Source organism: Sarcophilus harrisii, chromosome 1 (assembly GCF_902635505.1).
Source record: "Sarcophilus harrisii chromosome 1, mSarHar1.11, whole genome shotgun sequence".
Classification (NCBI taxonomy): Eukaryota; Metazoa; Chordata; class Mammalia; order Dasyuromorphia; family Dasyuridae; genus Sarcophilus; species Sarcophilus harrisii.
The window spans coordinates 707,983,373-708,000,359 of NC_045426.1; the positions used below are offsets into that span (position 1 = coordinate 707,983,373).

The window sequence follows — 16,987 nt, forward strand, 5'->3', positions numbered from 1 at the left end:
CCCTGCGCTCAGGCCCCTTTGCGAGCTTCCGGGAGCAAGGACGGCCCGGGCAGGGTGCGTGCGCCACCTGGTGGTCGCATTGGGCCAGAGCTCTGTGCGCTCGGGGATTTGTTCCCCTGCCCCCAGCACGCGGCGGTCGGAACGGTCTGTCCAGCCGGGGTCGGGAGGGGGGGGCCTGAATCCCCTGGAGGGCGACCTTAAGGGGCCCCGGCCTGCCCCCGCTTTGGCGGAGGACCTGGCGAAGGTCACGGGCTGGTCCCTGGGTGACCTTGAGGCCCCGCCCCCCTCCCCCGGCCCTCGATTCCAGGTGCTGGCCCCGCCCTCCCCTCAGCGCTCGCTCCCAAGGGCGCATCTTTTCCGGGCGGTCAGAGGGCTTGCACCGGGAGGTTCGAAACCTGGCCAAGGTCACCCAGTTATCGGGGGGCGGGGGGGTCTCCCCCTGGGGCTGCAGCCGGGAGGTGCCTTCCAGGGCACTCGCCCAACTCCCCTCACTTTACCGAGGAGCCCGAGGCCCAGAAGGGAAGGGAGCATTCCCTGCAGAGACCCTCCCCCATCCTCTCACCCAGAGGGTGACCGGGAAGCGAGCCCCCGGCTGGGAACGGGCGCCCTCCGCTCGTGGAAGCCTGCTGGGCCGAGCCCCCTGCCCCTTGCCGGGCCGCCCCCGTGAACGCGCCGGGCCCAGACCCTTCCCCATCCTGGCCGCCTTCCTCTGAACGGTCGCCAACGGGTCAGGCCCCCCTTTAAACCCCCGAGGTTTGGGGTCTACCAGGTCCCTCCCGCCTCCCTCCCAGCGGAGCCCGCTTGTTTTGACTCCCAGGCCAGCACTATCCGGGGCGGAATTCCCAGATCCATGGATGCCGCCTGTTGACCTCATTATTATATATAATTATGGTTAACATTGATACAGGGTTTCACAAGTAACTCGTTTGAGCTTCACAGTCCCACAGAGATGAGGATGCTGAGGTGGGGAAGGGAGGACCCGGCCGGGTCACAGTCTGAGGCCGGGCCACCCCCGCCTCCGGGATCCACTTGTCCATCGTCAGCTGCTGCTCCCACGTGGTGTCCGACATGACCTGGTCCGAGGCCCGGGGGCGCCTGGGGATGATGGATAAGGCCGAGTCACCTCTGAACCCACCTCTGTCCACATTCTCCCAGGACGTTGCTCTCCCCGTGGACACTTGAGTGATGGAGTCCCAAAAGGAAGGAAGCTGGGGTGACTCCCCAGCGGGCTCTTCTTCCCAAAGGTCGGGGGTCAGGGTGACGGGACCAGGATGAAATCGCAGCAGCAGCCATCGGACCCTGCCCCCGAGATGCAAGAGGGCCCAGCTTTGGGCCATTTAGGAAAAGTCTGTCTTTCCCGACAACATCCCGTCTGTTTAATGGGGTCCCCCAGCAGTTTAGTGATCAGCCTTAGATGTGGAATGTCAGCACTGGCAAAGAGCATCCTGGGTGCAGGCTTCCAGGATGGGGAAAGGCCGTGCCCTTGAGATTTGCGGGAACTGAGCCCACTTCCTGGCCAGTCTGTGACCCTTCATTCAGCGTTTTCTTGGCAGAGATCCTGGTTGGCCATTTCCTTCTCCAGTACATTTTACAAACGAGGAAACTGAGGCAGTCAGGGTGAAGTGACTTGCCCAGTGTCACTAGGCAATGTCTGAGGTCAGATTTGAACTTGGGGAGAGGAGTCCTCCTGCCTCTGGGATCCCCCCACCGCTTCTGGCCCAGTGGGAGGCAGAAACTGTCTCGGAAGAGATGGGGTAGCCCCGTGATCAATGCCGTCCAGGGCTCTGGGGCTTCTTGCTATCTGGGGACGCTGTCCACTTTCCAGTCATAAGGCTGTTCTTAAGTCCTTTCTAATAAAATACTTCCCAAACTAGTTTAAGCTGTTACCGAGGGGAAACCGGAACACGAGTCTTTCTGGATCTCTGGGGGTGTCAGGTGAAACCTATCCCCCAACTCCCTGGTGTTGAGGGTGAGCGGGGACCACCCCACGATTCTTCTACAATCCCTGGCCTGTCTTTGGCGCCGAGTTGCACAAACCCCAAGGAAGGGGCCCTGGCTGGACCTGGCTGGATCCCGGGGTGCTCGGGCCGGTCTTCTTGGGGCCACTGAGGCCGGAGACGCCTGCTGGTCCCTGCTGACGGGGGAGCCCGCTCCGTCTGTCCTTGGCACGTGCGCTCCCTCGGCATCAGCGGGAAGGCCCAGAACCCAGAGGGGCCTGGGGGCCTAGGAGAGAAGGGAGAGAAGGAGAGCGCCAGACCCCAAAGAAAGCCGTGGGGTAGCCCACAAAGGACGGCAAGCTCTCAAGCTGCATCCTTTGGGGGCGGGAAAGGTCAGACTGGCCCGGGCCCTGCAGGAGGGCGGCCCAGCCACATCAAAGTGCAACACAACAGATACAAAGACGATTCCACAGAGACAGATTTTAAAAGGAAGTCGACCTACGGCCCACGGGGATCCAGGTGGAGCTCAGCGGTCCCTGTCTCCGAGGCGGACAGGCCCGGGCCGGGAGGATGGAGCTGGATTCAGTCCCTGCCTGCCACCGGCAGGACGAACAAGGCCCTTGACCTCTCGGTGCTCCGGGCTTCTTGACAATAGCAGCAGCCGGGCACAGAGCGCACCGTCAGCCTTCCCAGTCCCCCAGGGGCTGCTGGTCCCCATTTTACACAAGAGAGCAGCAGTGGTGACCTGGGTCTTCCCAAGTCCAGCAGCGGAGCGCGATGGCCATGGCCTCCCTCCCAGGGACTCGCACGTCAGCCTCCTCTGCCCCTTGATGCCCTGGGCCAGTAAAGTCACAGGTGTAGACCAGCCTCACCAACCCCCCCAGAGATCTATGTGCACATCCGCTCGAGGTCACGCCAGGCACGTGCGGCCGCTCCCCCTCCGGGGCTCTTCCGAGGATCCTGCGGCGGGTGCCACGTGTGCCCATGCAGTCGGCACCAAGTTCGGTATTCGAGAGGTCAGCCCCACACCACGAGGGTCCTTAGAAGCCATCGAGTCGCAGAGTCTTCCTTTTTCAGAAGAGGATACTGAGGGACGGACCCCAGGGCACCCAGCAGAGATGGCTGGGACGGGGTTCGAGCCCAGGGCCACTCAGTGGCCGGGGGGGACCTCCTCAAGCCAGCAGAGGAAGAAACAAAGAGGGGAGGGCACAGAGTTTTAAACCTTTTATTATCAGGGAGTGTCCACTAGGGCCAGCGGCAGCAGCTGGTGCGGCTCCTCCCGCGAGGACGCCCGGCCCGTGCCTGCTTCTTCCGCCGAGTCCCTTTCCTCTGGAGCCTTCATCCCACCACCCGGGTGCGTCGGCAGGGGCAGAGGGAGGGGGGGCGGGGCTTCCAGGAAGACCATCCCCCCAGCCAGAAGGACCTTCTGCTGCTGTAAACGAAAAAGCACGACCTCGTGGGCTCGTTTCATTTAAAAATAAATATTTATAAACAAAGGAAGGGGAATCTGAAGAACTACAGGTTTCAGAGCTTCCTTGTGACGGCACAAGTGTGGGTCAGGGCCCAAGAAGGAGATGTGGTCCCGCGCCTCTGGGCCAGGCCAGGCACTGGCCTCCGAGGCCACCCAAGGCCACCCTGGCCATGGCGCCCGCCTCCAGGCTGCCCCGCTGGCACCCGGCTCAGTCTCCCTTGGTGATCAGATCCTCGATGTAGGCGTCCAGCTCGTCGTCGGTGTTGATGTCAATGTCCTAATGGGGTGCGAGAGACGGGCTGAGCCAGTGGCCCCCGGGAGACTCTCGCGGCCTGGCCCTGGGAGGCCCACCTGTCCCGAGACCCGGGGGCGGGGGAGGAGGCCACGGGGGGCTCTTGGCTCGGCCGCTCCGGCTGCCCGGCCGCTGGGGAGGTGCCCCGATGACCCCCTGCCGGGAGGTTAGCGCCCTTCTCGCAGCCACAGCTCATTCTCACTGACCTGGTGGCAGCTCCTCCGGTGTCTGACCTCCGGCCTCCACATCTTTGCCTAGACTGTCCCCGAGACCAGCCTCCTCTCCTTCCAACTCTCAGAATTCATCCCTGGCTCAGGGATCCCGAAGCCTCTCCCCACCCCCCGCTGCCGCCACACCTTTCTGCATTTACTTATAAATGGGCACGCTGCCTCGCTCAGCTAGGCCCTAAGACCGCAGATACCAAAGCAGGCATGCAACAAGTGCCTCATTAATGCTCGCTGAGTGCCAGGCGACTCTCACTGTGGCCCCTAGAGATTATCAGAGCTGGTGGCTCTCCCAGATCAGGGCTGATGCCCTCCATCCCAATCAGGATCGGTGGCCCCAGTGGCTCCCCTAAGGGTCAGTGGGCTCCTCCGGATCAGGGTCAGTGGCTCCTCCCCAATCAGAGCCAGTGGCTCCTCCAGATCAGAGCCGGCGGCTCCCCCCTGAGATCAGGGCCAAGAAAGTCGGCCGGGGCCCCTCACCTCTTGCACTTTCTGGAGCAGGGCCACAATGTTTGTCCTCAGTTTCTGCAGCTTCTCCTCGGTCTCTCGCAGCTTCCGCTCGGAGGCCCGGAGGTTCTCCTCAGAGGCCTTGGCGCGGGCATCCGCCCGGGTCTGGTACGAGTTGCACAGATTCTGCAGACCCACCTCATACTGCTTGAAATACTCCTTCTGCAGAGGGAGAGGGAGAGGAGGGTCAGCCCCGAACATGGCCGAGGGCTCCCCCTGCTCAGCCTGACTCCTCCTACAGGGCTTCAGGGAGCCAAGAGAGGCCCACCGGGTGGGACAGTCCGGAGGCCAGGGGTTCCAGGTGGCCGGAGAGACCGCCGAGCTCGGTGCTGTGTGGCCCTAGGGGAGTCACCTGGACTGGGCTTGCCTCAGTTCCCTCATTTGTGAGCTGGGCATTATACCATTATCTCTCCAAGCTGTGAGCAGTTCTAGAGCGCTCTGCAAACGCTCGCGTGCCGACTTCATGCTGGAACACCCGCCCCTTCTGGGCGACCTCCAGGACAGCTCTAGGGGCATCCATCTCCACGTGGGCGGAAATCTGGGCCCTAGATGCTCGCCATCCTTTTGCCGACCTCTTCCTGAAGGCCCCCCCTGGAGTCGCCCACTTATCCTAAGCTCCTTAGCCTGAACCCCCCGGCCTTCTTCAGGGCCTACAGCTGGGAAGCTCTGCTAGACACGGCCTCTCGGGTCCCGCCGGCCCAAGAAGCCCCCGCAGCGAGGGGCCGCTAAGGGAGCCCCCTCAGCAGCCTGGGGTCTTCTCCGTCTTTCAGACGGCTGCGAAAGGATAACAATGTGCAGACGCCGCTGGGGATTGCTGGGGACTGCCCTGCCCTGCGCGGGCATGGGGGCTGGTGGGCCCTGAGGTCCTTGGTGTCCTTCCCCCCACTCGCCCAGCACATCAAGCCCATGACGCCCCAGCAGATGCTCTGACCTCATCTGGGGGGGTGTGGGGGAGGACCAGGCCACCCCCATTGGGCCGGGAGGGGCCGCAGCTTCAGGCCCCCCAGCTTGCTCTGTAGCCCCTCCCTGGGCCTCCGCTGTCAGATAAGGCTCCTCCTACGGCCCCTCTAGCTCGCCCCCTACGGCCCAGGCCCAACTTCACCGTCACCAAACACGGGGCCCCAGTCCGGGCCCTTCAGAACGCACCGCTCTGCGTCAGAGACGGCTGAAGCCCCCCCGCCCCCCAGTGACAGGGAGAGGGAGTCCAGGGGAGGGGCTGCTGGGGGTCGGGAGCACGGCTCACCAGAGGAAAGGCCATCAACTCATCCGGGCTCATGGAGCTCAGCTCTTTCTTCGAGATGGGGAAGTTGGGGGGCAGGAAGTAGCGGAGACAGTTCCTGCAGGGAGAGACAAGCCAAAGGCCCGGTCTCAGAGGAGGCTGGCAAGGGACGGGGGCTGGCAAGGGACGGGGGCTGGCAAGGGACGGGGGCCGGCAGGGGGCTGGGGCGACACCCACCGAAGGGTCTGGACCAGCAGATCCACAGTCTCGTGGCTGCTGCTGGGGGCGGTGGTGTCTGGCTCGATGCGGATGCACTCGGAGGTCGAGGGCTCGATGGCGATCACGTCCTCGTCTTCCTGCTGCTGGGTGTCGGGGCTCTGGTACTCGGGCGAGGGGGGCTTCATCAGCCTCACGTCCTCGCTGCCTTTTTCCACCCTGCGGGAGGCAGGAGAACCAGGCTGAGACCGGTCCTGGGCCCCGGGCCCCGGGCCCCTCCTGCGCGCCCGGCTCTCCCCCACCCGGCAGGGGGCCTCACCAGCGGTCTCTGGGCGTGGTGTCCGTGGGCACGTAATCGAACTTGACCTTCCAGCGCACCACGTGCTTGCTCATCTCCACGGCCGTCACGCGGCCCGTGTACCACTCCTTATTCACACGCACCTCCACGTGCAGCCCTTTGTCTGAGAGAGACCAGGCTCAGGGGCCTCCCTGTCCAGCCCTACCCTGGGCCCCAAGGGATGCTAGGAGGGGTCCCTGCAAATCCCCGGGATGGGGCCGGGCCCTAAAGCCAGAAGTCTGCACAGGCGCCCCCATCCCCCGCCCTGCCCTTGGGCGCCCTCCTACCCCCTCACCTTTCTGGGCTCGTCTCAGCTCTGCCAGGTCTTCTTCACTGGCACTGTCTGACAGCTGCAGAGAGAACGCAAGCCCGGGCGTCACCCCCAGGCCCCCGCTGCCCTGAGCCCCGCCCCCCTCCTCCCAGACACGCCACTTCCCCCGGGCTCAGGGCAGGCTGTGAACCATGGGAGCGACTCCGGGCCTGGCCATCACCGGGGCCCAGGGACGAGGGAGCAAGCCTGGTGCCCGGGAGGAGGGGGGGGGGGGCGGCCCGGGCAGGAAAACGGGCAGAGATGTCTGTGAACATCTTGTCTGAGGGGCCCGCGGGGAGCTGCGCATGGAAGGCCGAGTTGGGAGAGAGGTAAGGGCCGGAGAAGCAAGGAGGAGGCCACAGAGGGGGATCCCTGGGAGCCCGGGGCCCCTCAGAGGGCCGGAGCCTGGCCATAAAAGTTGGCAAAAAGCCCCAACAGATCCCGGGCGGGTCTGGGGGCGGCAGAAGTGGCTAAGACAGAGCACGGGGATGCTGGGGGAAGGGCTCCAACCGCCCCTGCCCTCCCTCGGCAGCTTCCTTTTGGGCAGAGGGCAGAAGTTGGGGAGAAGAGCAAGCATGGAAGCCACCCACAAACTCAGGGAGGAAAGAAGGGGAGCATGCTGGGGGTCGGCGGGCTGCAGCCCCCGAAGCTTGACTGGGTAGCAGAAAGAGGGGGACCATCTCAGAGGAGGAGACAGAGCGAGGAGCCCTCATCCGGACCAGCACAATGGGGCTGGGGGCCCAGGGACAGGCGTTGGGAGGGCAAGATGGGAAACCAAGAGTGGAAGACGGACCCAAGTTTGCGGCCTTGGGAGCAGCGACTCCAAGGGCACCGTGGGAAGGGTGGGAGCTCCCAGCCTGTATGGGAATGGATGGCGGGGCCGTGGGACTCTAGGGAATCTCGGAGAAGCGAGCTCCTGGAGGTCCCAGGGCAGGGGGGCGGGCATCAGGCAGCACAGGGAGTGTAGGCAGAGCCAACAGGCCCCCAGAACGGCTCTCTGGCTGCCGGGATCCCTGAGCCCTCCACTCCTGCCCTCATTCCCTGGGCCGTTCAGCCCCTAAAAACGGCTAAAGCTCCCGGGCCCGGCCCCAGACCCCATGTGAAGACCGATCCCTCGGCCCCCATGCCAGCCTCCTACCGCCATCCAGGCTCTGGGATCCCGGCTCAGAGAGTTGGACCTTTGGGAGCTGCCGGATCATCGAGGGCTGGAGGGGCCTGAAGGCCGGGAGTCCAAGCCCCGAGACTCAGGGGCGGGTGAAGAACTGCCAAGGCTCCCCCAGCTAAGTACCTAAGGTAGGCCTTGAACCCGGGTTTGGGCCAGGCTGCTTTCCCGCTAACACTGTCCCCTCTAAAACGACTCTGCATATTCTGCAAACTCTCAACCGAAGGTGGGCTACTGGGGGTCGGGGCCGTCTCAGCACCGGGCCCAGCTCGCACTGGGTGCCCCCTCGCCCCGCTCGGCAGCAGCCCGGGCCTGGGGAGGGGGCCCTGCACCCTTGGGGTACGGGCTTGCTCAGCCAGTGCTGGGGGGAGCAACGGGGAGCAGCCTTGAGGTGCCTCTGGCCCGGTGGCCCACAGGGGCGGGGGGGCCCTCACCTCCACCACGACTTCGCTCGACTCCTTCTTCTCATCTTTCACCACGAGGACTTTGCCCCGCTTGGACTTCTCTTTCCTCCGCTCCACGTCTTCCTCGGCCTCGTCCTCTGTGAGGGGAAAGTTCCTCTTCCGGGCGCTGACGATCTGCAGGGAGGAGGAGCGGCAGTTTGCCGAGGGCGCCGGGATGGGGGGGCTGGTGGGAGCCCCGGGACTTGCCCGCTGCTCTGCCCATGCCCCTGCCCCCTAGCAGTGGGGCCGAGGGGACCCCAGGAAGCCTCATGTCAGAAATCACTTCTCTTACACAGCTGGGGCTCAACTGGAAGCCATGGGGGGGATCAGCCCCAGGGCTGTGACCACCACCCCGGGGGGGTCCAAGGCCCGGGGGGGAGCAGCTCCCGGTGCAAAAGCCCAGGAGCTTCCCAGGCCCCCGGCACTCGCCCCCAGCAGCACGGACTTGGCGGACAAGGGAGCCCCGGCCGTCCTGGCCCCACTCCCCCTCCTGCTCCTGCTCTGCCTGCCCCAGCCCAGCCTGGCTCCACTCCCCCTCCTCCTCCTGCTCCACCCGCCCCGGGTCCCAGAAGGAGCCTCACGCTTGCACTAATGGGCTCTTCCTCTCGCCTGAGGGGGTGGACGACCCTGAGGACCAGTCTGAGCCGGCCCTTCCTCCCTCCCCTCTGCCCTCCTCTAGGGGCTCTCAGGAGGGGGGTCAAAGCCATGGCCGGGACCGGTTTGGGAAATGGGAGGCCACGCCCTCTGCCGGCCAGGGCGTGAGACAGCCCGCGCCGGCCAGGTCAGAAGAGGGGGTCTGCGCCTGGGACCGCTCCCGGGGACGCACAGCGCCTCACTCCTTACCGGAAGGCGGCCAGGTCTAGGCCCAGTGGAGGGCGGATGCTGGGGAGAACAAGGCTGCTGTGGGTGGGCTAGGAGCGGTGGAGAAGCAAAGTATCACCTGAGCTTTACTGGGCGGGTCTGGCTTCTTGAGCACTGGGGTCTTCACCGGTTTGGGGATGGGCACGTCACGGGGGGGCCTGGAATTCAGCACAAGCGGTGTGGGGGACCTCACCACGGAGACCACTCTGTGAGCCGGTTTGACAATGGAGCCGCTGGACTTCCGGGGGGTCAGAGGTGGGTGAGACATCCTGGAGGTGCTGGCTTCCTCCTGAGTTGGCGACTGGCCCGGTCTCGGGGAGATGGACAGCGAGCCCCTTCTGGCCGGGTAGACTGGTCTGGGAGTCGGTGGGGGTGGGGGAGGTGGGGGTGGGGGGCGGCTCGGAGCATTCTTAATCACAGCTGGCAATGGGGGGGACCTAGGGCGTGGGAGTCGACGGACGGCATGGGACTCCTGCAAGAGACGGGAGAGGGCGAGGACGGTCACCCCAGGAGGTCTGGGAGGCGTGGGCGCCCCGTCGGGCCGGCCTCCCTCCCCCGGACCACATTTACCTCCACGCCAGACTTGCTGCTCACTTCCAGGGGTAACTTCTTCAGATCAGCCTGGGATCGGATCGGGATCGTTTTCTGCGGGGACATGATAGGCCAAGTTCACCCGTGCCCCCCGCTCCGAGGAAACGGGCTCGCCCCACCCCCGCCCCCACCCCGAAGCCCCCCGGCTCCCCAGTCCTCAGGGGGCTGGACAAGGAAGCCGAGGCCAGGCGGCGTGAGAGCCGGGAGGTTCACCGGACACCGGGGGACACCTTGAGAGAAGAGAAAAGTAAACCTCGGGAAGGCGGAGACGGACGGGGAAGGAGGGGGATATGACCCATTTGGACCCTGACAAATTGGGGCCCAAGGTCACAGGGGGGCACAATCCAGACTGGGACGTTCTCCATCCTGTCCCCTCCCCCCCGCTTCATCCATTCACTCATTCATTCAGCAAGCCTGTAGGAGCAGCTGCGTGGGTGGGCCGGGCCCCGGGCCCTCGGCCAGCCGAGGGTCTAGCGGGGGACGCTCTCTTGGCGCACGGGAACCGGAGAGGGAGAAAGCACCAGTGGGGCAGGGGCCGGGGCGGGCGGAGCTTGTGGAACGGAGAGCTGGACGGAGCGCCCACCGCGGTGGGAAGCGGACTCCAAGGAGGCGGAGCGACAGAGCTGAGAGACCCAGGCCCGCTCACCAACGCCACGCCCAGGAACCCGGCTCCTGGCGGCCGTCCAGCCCGCACTCCGAGGGGCCGAGGGCAGCCTGGGACCCACCCACCTGCAGGGCTTCCAGCTTCTCCTGCTGCTGCCGGATCTTCTCCGTCAGCTGTTTCTGCTTCTCCTCTTGGGTCTTGAAATCCTTCTTCAGGGTCCCCAGGGGAACCTTCTGCTTCTGCTCAGAGGCGTTACAGCTGCGCCCCCAGACAAAGGCCGGTGCTGAGGAAGCTCGGGGCACCCCCGGGCTTCCCCAAGGGGGTCCCACCCGCTTCCCTCCCCCCCATGCGCCACTGCCCTCACCTGTCCTGCTCAGCGTCTGGGTTCATGGTGCACACCCACGTGTCGGGATAGTCCCGCTCCACGGAGCTCAGCTGGAAAGGCAGCGTCCGCCACTTCAGACACAGATCTGCCAAAAGAGCCCGGAAGGGGGGGTCAGCCACGTGCGATCAGCGCCCCCGAAGCTTCTGCGAGGGCCACGTGCTGGGGACCCCTGGAGCCACCACGGCCCATCCTCGAGGAGACGCCTTCTCCTGGCTCTAACTCTTCCGCCAGAGTCCTGGCCCGAGGACCAAACTCCCGCCCACCAGGCTGGGCTCTGCCCCGGGCCAGGAGCACGCTCACCGCACTGGATCGTGGTGGGGATCTCCATGGCTCGTCTCCGTTTGTAGCGAAGCTCACTGGACGGGGGCTGGTTCCAGTTGGCTGAGAGGTAGCCGAACTCATCCCAGAACTTGATGATTCCACGCTGGGCTGGAAAGCAACCCCCAGGGCTGTCACAGGGTGGGGCCTGTCTCATCCCTTGCTGGCCCCGCGCCGCCCCGTCCCGCCCCTCCGGCCCCTTACCGATGACGCCTTCCATACTGGGCCAGGTTGATCCTTCAGCTCCGCCCTTGGCCCCCCGCTTTTGTCCAGGACCAATCACCCACCCGCCCCCCCCCAAAGAAAATGGTCATCCCCCTCCCCAAAAACCCCGGGAAGCCACATCCTCCCTCGAGCCCCCCTTCTTACATCTTAATCACTTTAAAACATCCCAATCCCCTTTCAATTTCCCCAAAAAAATTTACCTTTTTCCTTGAAAACCCAGGGACAGCCCTAAAACTCCCCCTCAAAAGGAACCGGGACCCAACCCCCTTCTAACTTTCCACAAGGTAAAAATTCGTCCCCGAAAACAAGGCCCTTTGGACTAAACCCGGGCTCCCATCCATTGGCTCCCAAACTCACCCTAAATCCCCCCGGGCCCCCAAGTAAACTCAAACCCACCCCCCCAGGGCCATCCCAGGGGCCCAACCCCAACCCCTCCCAATCTCAAAAAGAGCACCACCTAACCAGGAACCCCTCCCCAACTGGGACCCCTCCCTCCCCCCACCCCACTTGGGACCATTTTCCAGCACAGCCACCCCACCCCAACCCCCACAGGCCCCCCAAAGTCACTGGGACCACCCCTTCACCGGCCCCCCCCATTTTGGGCCATTTGGCAGTGGGGGCGAGGCCCCCGCCTTGATTCTGGGAGACTCCACCCCTCCACCATTTAAATTCTTTGGTGAAACACTTTGTGACATATCCCAGAGGGAGACGCTGTTCGCCAGGGCATCCAAACCTGGCCATGGCCCCCACCCCAGACCCCCTCCCAATTCCCTGACGCACTCACCGCTGTTTGGCTTCCCTGATGCGCTTCTTGATGTCGGCTTCCCGATTGATCTTGCCTGGACCCCCAAGACCGGGAGGGGGAGGCAGGGGAGACAGCCGGGAAATCAAAACCCCCCTGGCCGGCCCCGGCGCCCGGTCCCTGCCCAAATCCCCCTCAGCATTCCGCCACCCGCTTCTCGCCCCTACCACCTCCAAACCACCCCCCACCCCTCCCTCCATCCCACGGCACCCCCCTCTCCACCCAGCCCAGCCCAAAAGTTCTAAAACCAGCTCTGGGGTCCCTGCCCTGATATTCATACCAAAACCCAAATCCTGCCGGGCCATGAAACCCCATTTTCCAAACCACTCAAACTGGGGTGGTTTCCCCAAGGGGCCCCCTCCCTCCCGCCCGACTCTGGCCTTCCTCTCACCCCGACCCGGGGAGGTCCCTCAAGGCACCTATGCCTTTTGCTCTCCCTCTCGGGGTCTTCCTAAAGCCAAAACCCACCCTTGAATGTGGGGAAAGTCAGGAACCTAAAAACCCCACCTCCATCTAAACCTGGGCAGGGGCCCTGCACTACACCCAGGAAACAGCCCACCACCTTTAAACCGGGTCTTTTCCCTCCTCCCCACAGGAATCAAATCTTCCCGCTTCCCCTCTGTAATAACACTTTCAAATTCACCCCAAAGGGGAAAAACAAAAACACTTTCCCGGGCATCCTGCCAAAAATGGGCACCCCAAGCATCTGGGGAACACCTGGGGCCCAAACAAAAACCAAAAAAAAACGGCCCGACCTATCCCACCACTCTCACCTTCCCCTCTCTCCTTGTCTTGCTTTGGGTTCCCAAATCCTGTAATACCATGTCACCCCGGGTCCAACCGCCTACACCCCAACCTGGTTCCACCTGCCTTTCCCTCCCGCCCCCTCTTGTACAACGCAAACCCCTTGGTTCACCTTGTGGCCCGGGAAAATTCCTCATCCTGGGGTTAGGGAAAACACCCCAAAATACTTCCTGGGGACCACCCCCACTCACCACCCACCCAATTTCACCCCCTCACCACAACACGCCAAATCACCCCCTTTCTTGCAAAAAAAAAACCCCAAAACAAAATTTTCCGGAAAAGAAAGGAAAACCTAAGGGGAAAAACCAACCAAGGGGGGGAAAATCTTGGGAAAACCATAAAAACCCAAAGGGGGAAAACCATGGGGAAAACAAAGGGAAACAAACCAAAGAAATAAAAGGGGAGAAAGGGAAAACCGGGACAAATTTTTCTCTTTCCCTCCTCTATAAAAATTACACTGGTAGTCAGTCAAACCACCCTTCAAGGCCCTTCAAATCCCTCAACACACACCCGGCGGGTGACCCGGACATCACAACATTGCCCCAAAAAAAAAAAAAAAAATTTCTCTTCTCCTTTCTCATCAAATTTTTTAAACTAACCCCTTAAATTAACAACGGGGAAACACAAATGACTTTAGCAAATACTAACAACTCCCACTCTTCAAAATCCCTAAGGCTGAGGGAAAAAACTAATTCGGGCCCAACCCTTCTGCATTCTCCTTTCTCCGCTTTCCCTGGGACCCAGGAAAACCCACAAGGAGGAAAGGCCTCTCGGCAAGGCTGTGCCCGCAAGGCGCCCGCCGCCCCCTCCCAGGCCCTCTCTACTCACGTGCCCTCGGGGGTGGTTTCCGCCATCTGGATGTCCCGCGGGTCCGACACAATGTCCAGCTCAGGCTCCCCATTGTCCGTGAGTTTGAGGTTAAAAATGATGACCAGCGTTCCTAGAGAAGCCACGATGCCGTGCGTTCAGCCGGGACTCGGGGCCTGCGCCAAGTCCACACCCCGTGTCCACCCCCCTCCCCCCACGGCCCTCGTGAGACAGGGACCGTCTCGTACCCGTCTCCCCAGAGATCTTCTTAAACTGATCCATGACTTGCTGCTCCGATTTGAAGGGCGAATACTTGTAGATGAGCTCGATCTCGGTGGAAAACTTGTCCATGTTTTCCGTAATGGGCTGGCGGGTCCGGGCGTTCCAGGTGGGCAGCGGCACAATCACCTGGAAACCAGAGGGAAGCCACACGGGCCCTTCCACATTTGTAGGAGCCGGGGTTGGGTGGGGGCAGGGGATGGAGGGAGAACATGGCCCTGCCCGGGCCTCGGGCCTGCATCTGATGGCCTGGGCCTGTCTCACCCGGCCCTCCTACAGGGTGCCCTCCCCTCCCCAGCACCAGCGTCTTGGGGCCCGTGAGAAGTGCCCGGGACAGGCTCCAGGACCCCGGGGCCAGCAGGAACGTTTGTCAAGTACAAATGACTAACCCCCACGTGCTGGTCACTCCTCCCCCCCATTCTCTCAAATCTGGAACTCAACTGGCTCATTGTGCGACCTGACCACAGCTGTTATGGGTCAGTCACTGACCGAGAAGGGGCTGCTCGGGGCACCTGACCTCATCGGAACCTGGATTTGGGGATCCCGTTCTTAGCAACTTCCTCTGAACCACAAAATTACCGATCTGAGCCACGGGGCCCCCCAGAGGGGCTCAGTCGGAGGATGCCGGTCCACAATGGAACCGACCAAGCGGGACTGAAACCCGGCGGCCAGCACAGAGCGGCTCTGCCAGCCTCTCTGAGGGCTCCAGCCTCCGCTAGCCTCGCTTCCAGCCCAACTTCAACCACCGAGTGGCGCGGCCTTGGGCAGACCGAGACCCGGGGAGGATCTGAGCCGAGGCCTCCCGCTGCCCCGGTGCCGTGTCTGGTTGTCCTGATCTACCCCCCATCCCCGGCTCTGCAGGGGAAAGAGAGCCAGGGGTCCCTGCCTGCTTCCTCCTCACACAAGTCCCATTCACGGCCCGTCCTGGCCAGACCTCCCAATGTCACGGTTCGGACATTGACAATAAATCGACCATTGTGAGAATTTTGTGACCAGTTTCTCTTTATCCTGTATTTTTATCACAACATTCTCTTGTGGTCCCAGCTGTCTGGCAGAAAAGGAAGGGCCTGGCCCGGTCTCCTGGCCAGGATGGGCCCAGTTTCCCAACTCCACGCCCTGAACTACTGCCATCAGCCGCGGATGCCAGAGGCTTCCACAATGCTTCCAACCACCTCTGTCATGCACCCACAGGAAGGGGGAGCCAGGTTCTGGGGCTGACAGCTGGCCAAGGATCCCCCGGAACCCTTCCCACCCTGGATCCTCCAGAAGTGCAAGGGCCTGGCTGACTGAGGCTCCCCAGAGGCCTGCATCTCACCAAGGGGGCCACAGAAGCCGAGGCGCAAAGCGTGGCCCGGCTCCATCAGCCCTGGGAGATTCAGCCCGCTGGCCACGGGGACACGGGAGCAGAGAGCTCACATCTGGACTTCAGAAGCGCGGGGTGCCTGCTCAAGGCCTCCTCCCACGGGCTGGCCCCCTGCCTGGGCAATCCAAGGTGAAGAATCGCCTCCTGGGCCTGGTCCTACCCCCAGGGTCCCTCTGGGCCCCACGCAAAAGCCGCCCGGCACAGGCTCTCTGGATACAGACGCGCTCCTGGCCAGACACGTGGCCTCTCCTCTGCCAGAGCCCATTGACTGCCGTGTGTCCCATCCCCGGGCAGGGCCAGCCTGGGGTCCATGTGGTGGGCCTACCTCGTCAATGCCTTCTTCCTCATGGAATGTGCGCGACAAGAAGAGGCAGGTCATGGTGTCGTCCTTCTTGGTAAAGAGAATAAAATCCTTGCCGATACGCATGGAGCCCCTGGAGAGGAGGAAATAAAACACATGGGAGGCGGTCCCCAAAAGGAGGCTGGGAATCTGGGAGCACTGGGGGGGAGGGGGGGAAGGGGGAGAGGGAGAGGAGCAGGCCGGGCCTCCCGAGGCCCGGCCCCCCAGTCACCGCAGCCCCCTGGGTCAGGGAGAAGGCAGCACCCGGGTTTGGGTCTCAGCTCTGCACGGCCATAGCAGGGACCTCTCGGAGCCCCGGCCTTCTCCAAGGCCTTCCCTGAGGCCTCCAGCCTGAGCTTCCTCACGCAGCCAAGCTCCCACCCCGAGGCCTCCTTTCGGAGGGCAGCTACCACCACGGAACGGAGTTTTCCTGATGCAACTGAGTTCTCAGGGAAGGTTCTGAGTGTCCCGGGCACTGCTTCTGTGTGGTTTCTTCCCAGAGAGTGCCTGGGTAGAAAGTGGCACCGCTTCACTAAGCACCAGGTGTGACCCTCCAGCCATCCACTTCTGGTCAAAGGACATACAGAAGGCGGAGGGGGCCCTGAGGCCCCGGGCAGGGCCAATTATTTCTGGAAAGTTTGCCTAGACTTTACCACAAAACAGATATAAAATTGCCACCATTTTTTTCAACTTTCCATCTTTTTTACGTCACCCCATTTTCCCCACATGCCTTGTGGTGCCTTCCGGGAGCACGAACATCCAGAACCGAATCTCCACCCTTCCAGCTTGCATCCTTCGGAGCCTTTACCCACAAGGCCCCGTGACTGCGGTCCTACAGAACGGCCCCTGTGAAAAGCCGGGCTCCTGCCTTCCCCAGACTCCCTCCACATCTGCTTCTGTGTCAGGGTACGGGGGCGTCCGAGGCACTCGCTGCCCCCACTTGCCTGCTTGCCCTTGGGAGGGAAGGCACGCTGAAATAAGCTTTCCCGAGATACTTAGAAGAGCCCGTCTGGAAAGCATCAAGGCCTCCGGGTGAAGGAGCTTTCCAGCTCTTCTCCTGTTGACCTGTGAACGCCCTCTCTCCTCACCCTTGGCAATGTGCAAACTCTTCATTGAGGCAGAAAATGTAAGGTTTTCTGGGCAAACTCTCGGGATTTGTCTTTCTTTTGCCCTAATTTGGCAATGATCCGTCCAGTTCCCAGGTCAGCTGGAAGAGGCCTTAATCTGGCTTGTTTCTCCTTAACTTCCAGAGGGAGAAAATGAGGGCACCGAAGGGGGGCTTCTCCTGTGCCATGAAACCATCTGGGGGCCCAGCCTCAGGGCTCCTTGCCCTTTCTTATCCGTGGCCCAGGAGGCCACAAAACCTGGCACCTGACCAGAGCCTGGCAGGACAGGGGCAGATTCTCCCCATTCTTCCCCATCCAAACAACTCCAGGATCCAAAATCGTACGTGAGGGATTAGAACGTGAGCCACCACGTGAGGTCTGAGG

The 16,987-nt window shown here is 62.8% G+C and overlaps 1 protein-coding gene across 1 annotated transcript in view; it reads right to left on the reverse strand.

The window, feature by feature from the left end:
• Window positions 1-3,399: 3,399 nt before the first annotated feature.
• Window positions 3,400-16,987, reverse strand: part of MORC2 (MORC family CW-type zinc finger 2) — a 43,162-nt gene continuing 29,574 nt past the window's right edge. Inside the window, exons 6-21 of the mRNA XM_031948881.1 lie at window positions 15,483-15,591; window positions 13,764-13,923; window positions 13,537-13,648; window positions 11,887-12,024; window positions 10,860-11,098; window positions 10,539-10,644; window positions 10,300-10,432; window positions 9,550-9,624; window positions 9,059-9,451; window positions 8,110-8,253; window positions 6,499-6,553; window positions 6,186-6,327; window positions 5,888-6,085; window positions 5,675-5,768; window positions 4,405-4,593; window positions 3,400-3,685 (exon numbers count right to left, since the gene is read on the reverse strand). Coding sequence (XP_031804741.1) covers window positions 3,617-3,685; window positions 4,405-4,593; window positions 5,675-5,768; window positions 5,888-6,085; window positions 6,186-6,327; window positions 6,499-6,553; window positions 8,110-8,253; window positions 9,059-9,451; window positions 9,550-9,624; window positions 10,300-10,432; window positions 10,539-10,644; window positions 10,860-11,098; window positions 11,887-12,024; window positions 13,537-13,648; window positions 13,764-13,923; window positions 15,483-15,591 — 2,356 coding nt within the window. The 3' untranslated portion in view covers window positions 3,400-3,616. The remainder of the gene's footprint in view (window positions 3,686-4,404; window positions 4,594-5,674; window positions 5,769-5,887; window positions 6,086-6,185; window positions 6,328-6,498; window positions 6,554-8,109; window positions 8,254-9,058; window positions 9,452-9,549; window positions 9,625-10,299; window positions 10,433-10,538; window positions 10,645-10,859; window positions 11,099-11,886; window positions 12,025-13,536; window positions 13,649-13,763; window positions 13,924-15,482; window positions 15,592-16,987) is intronic.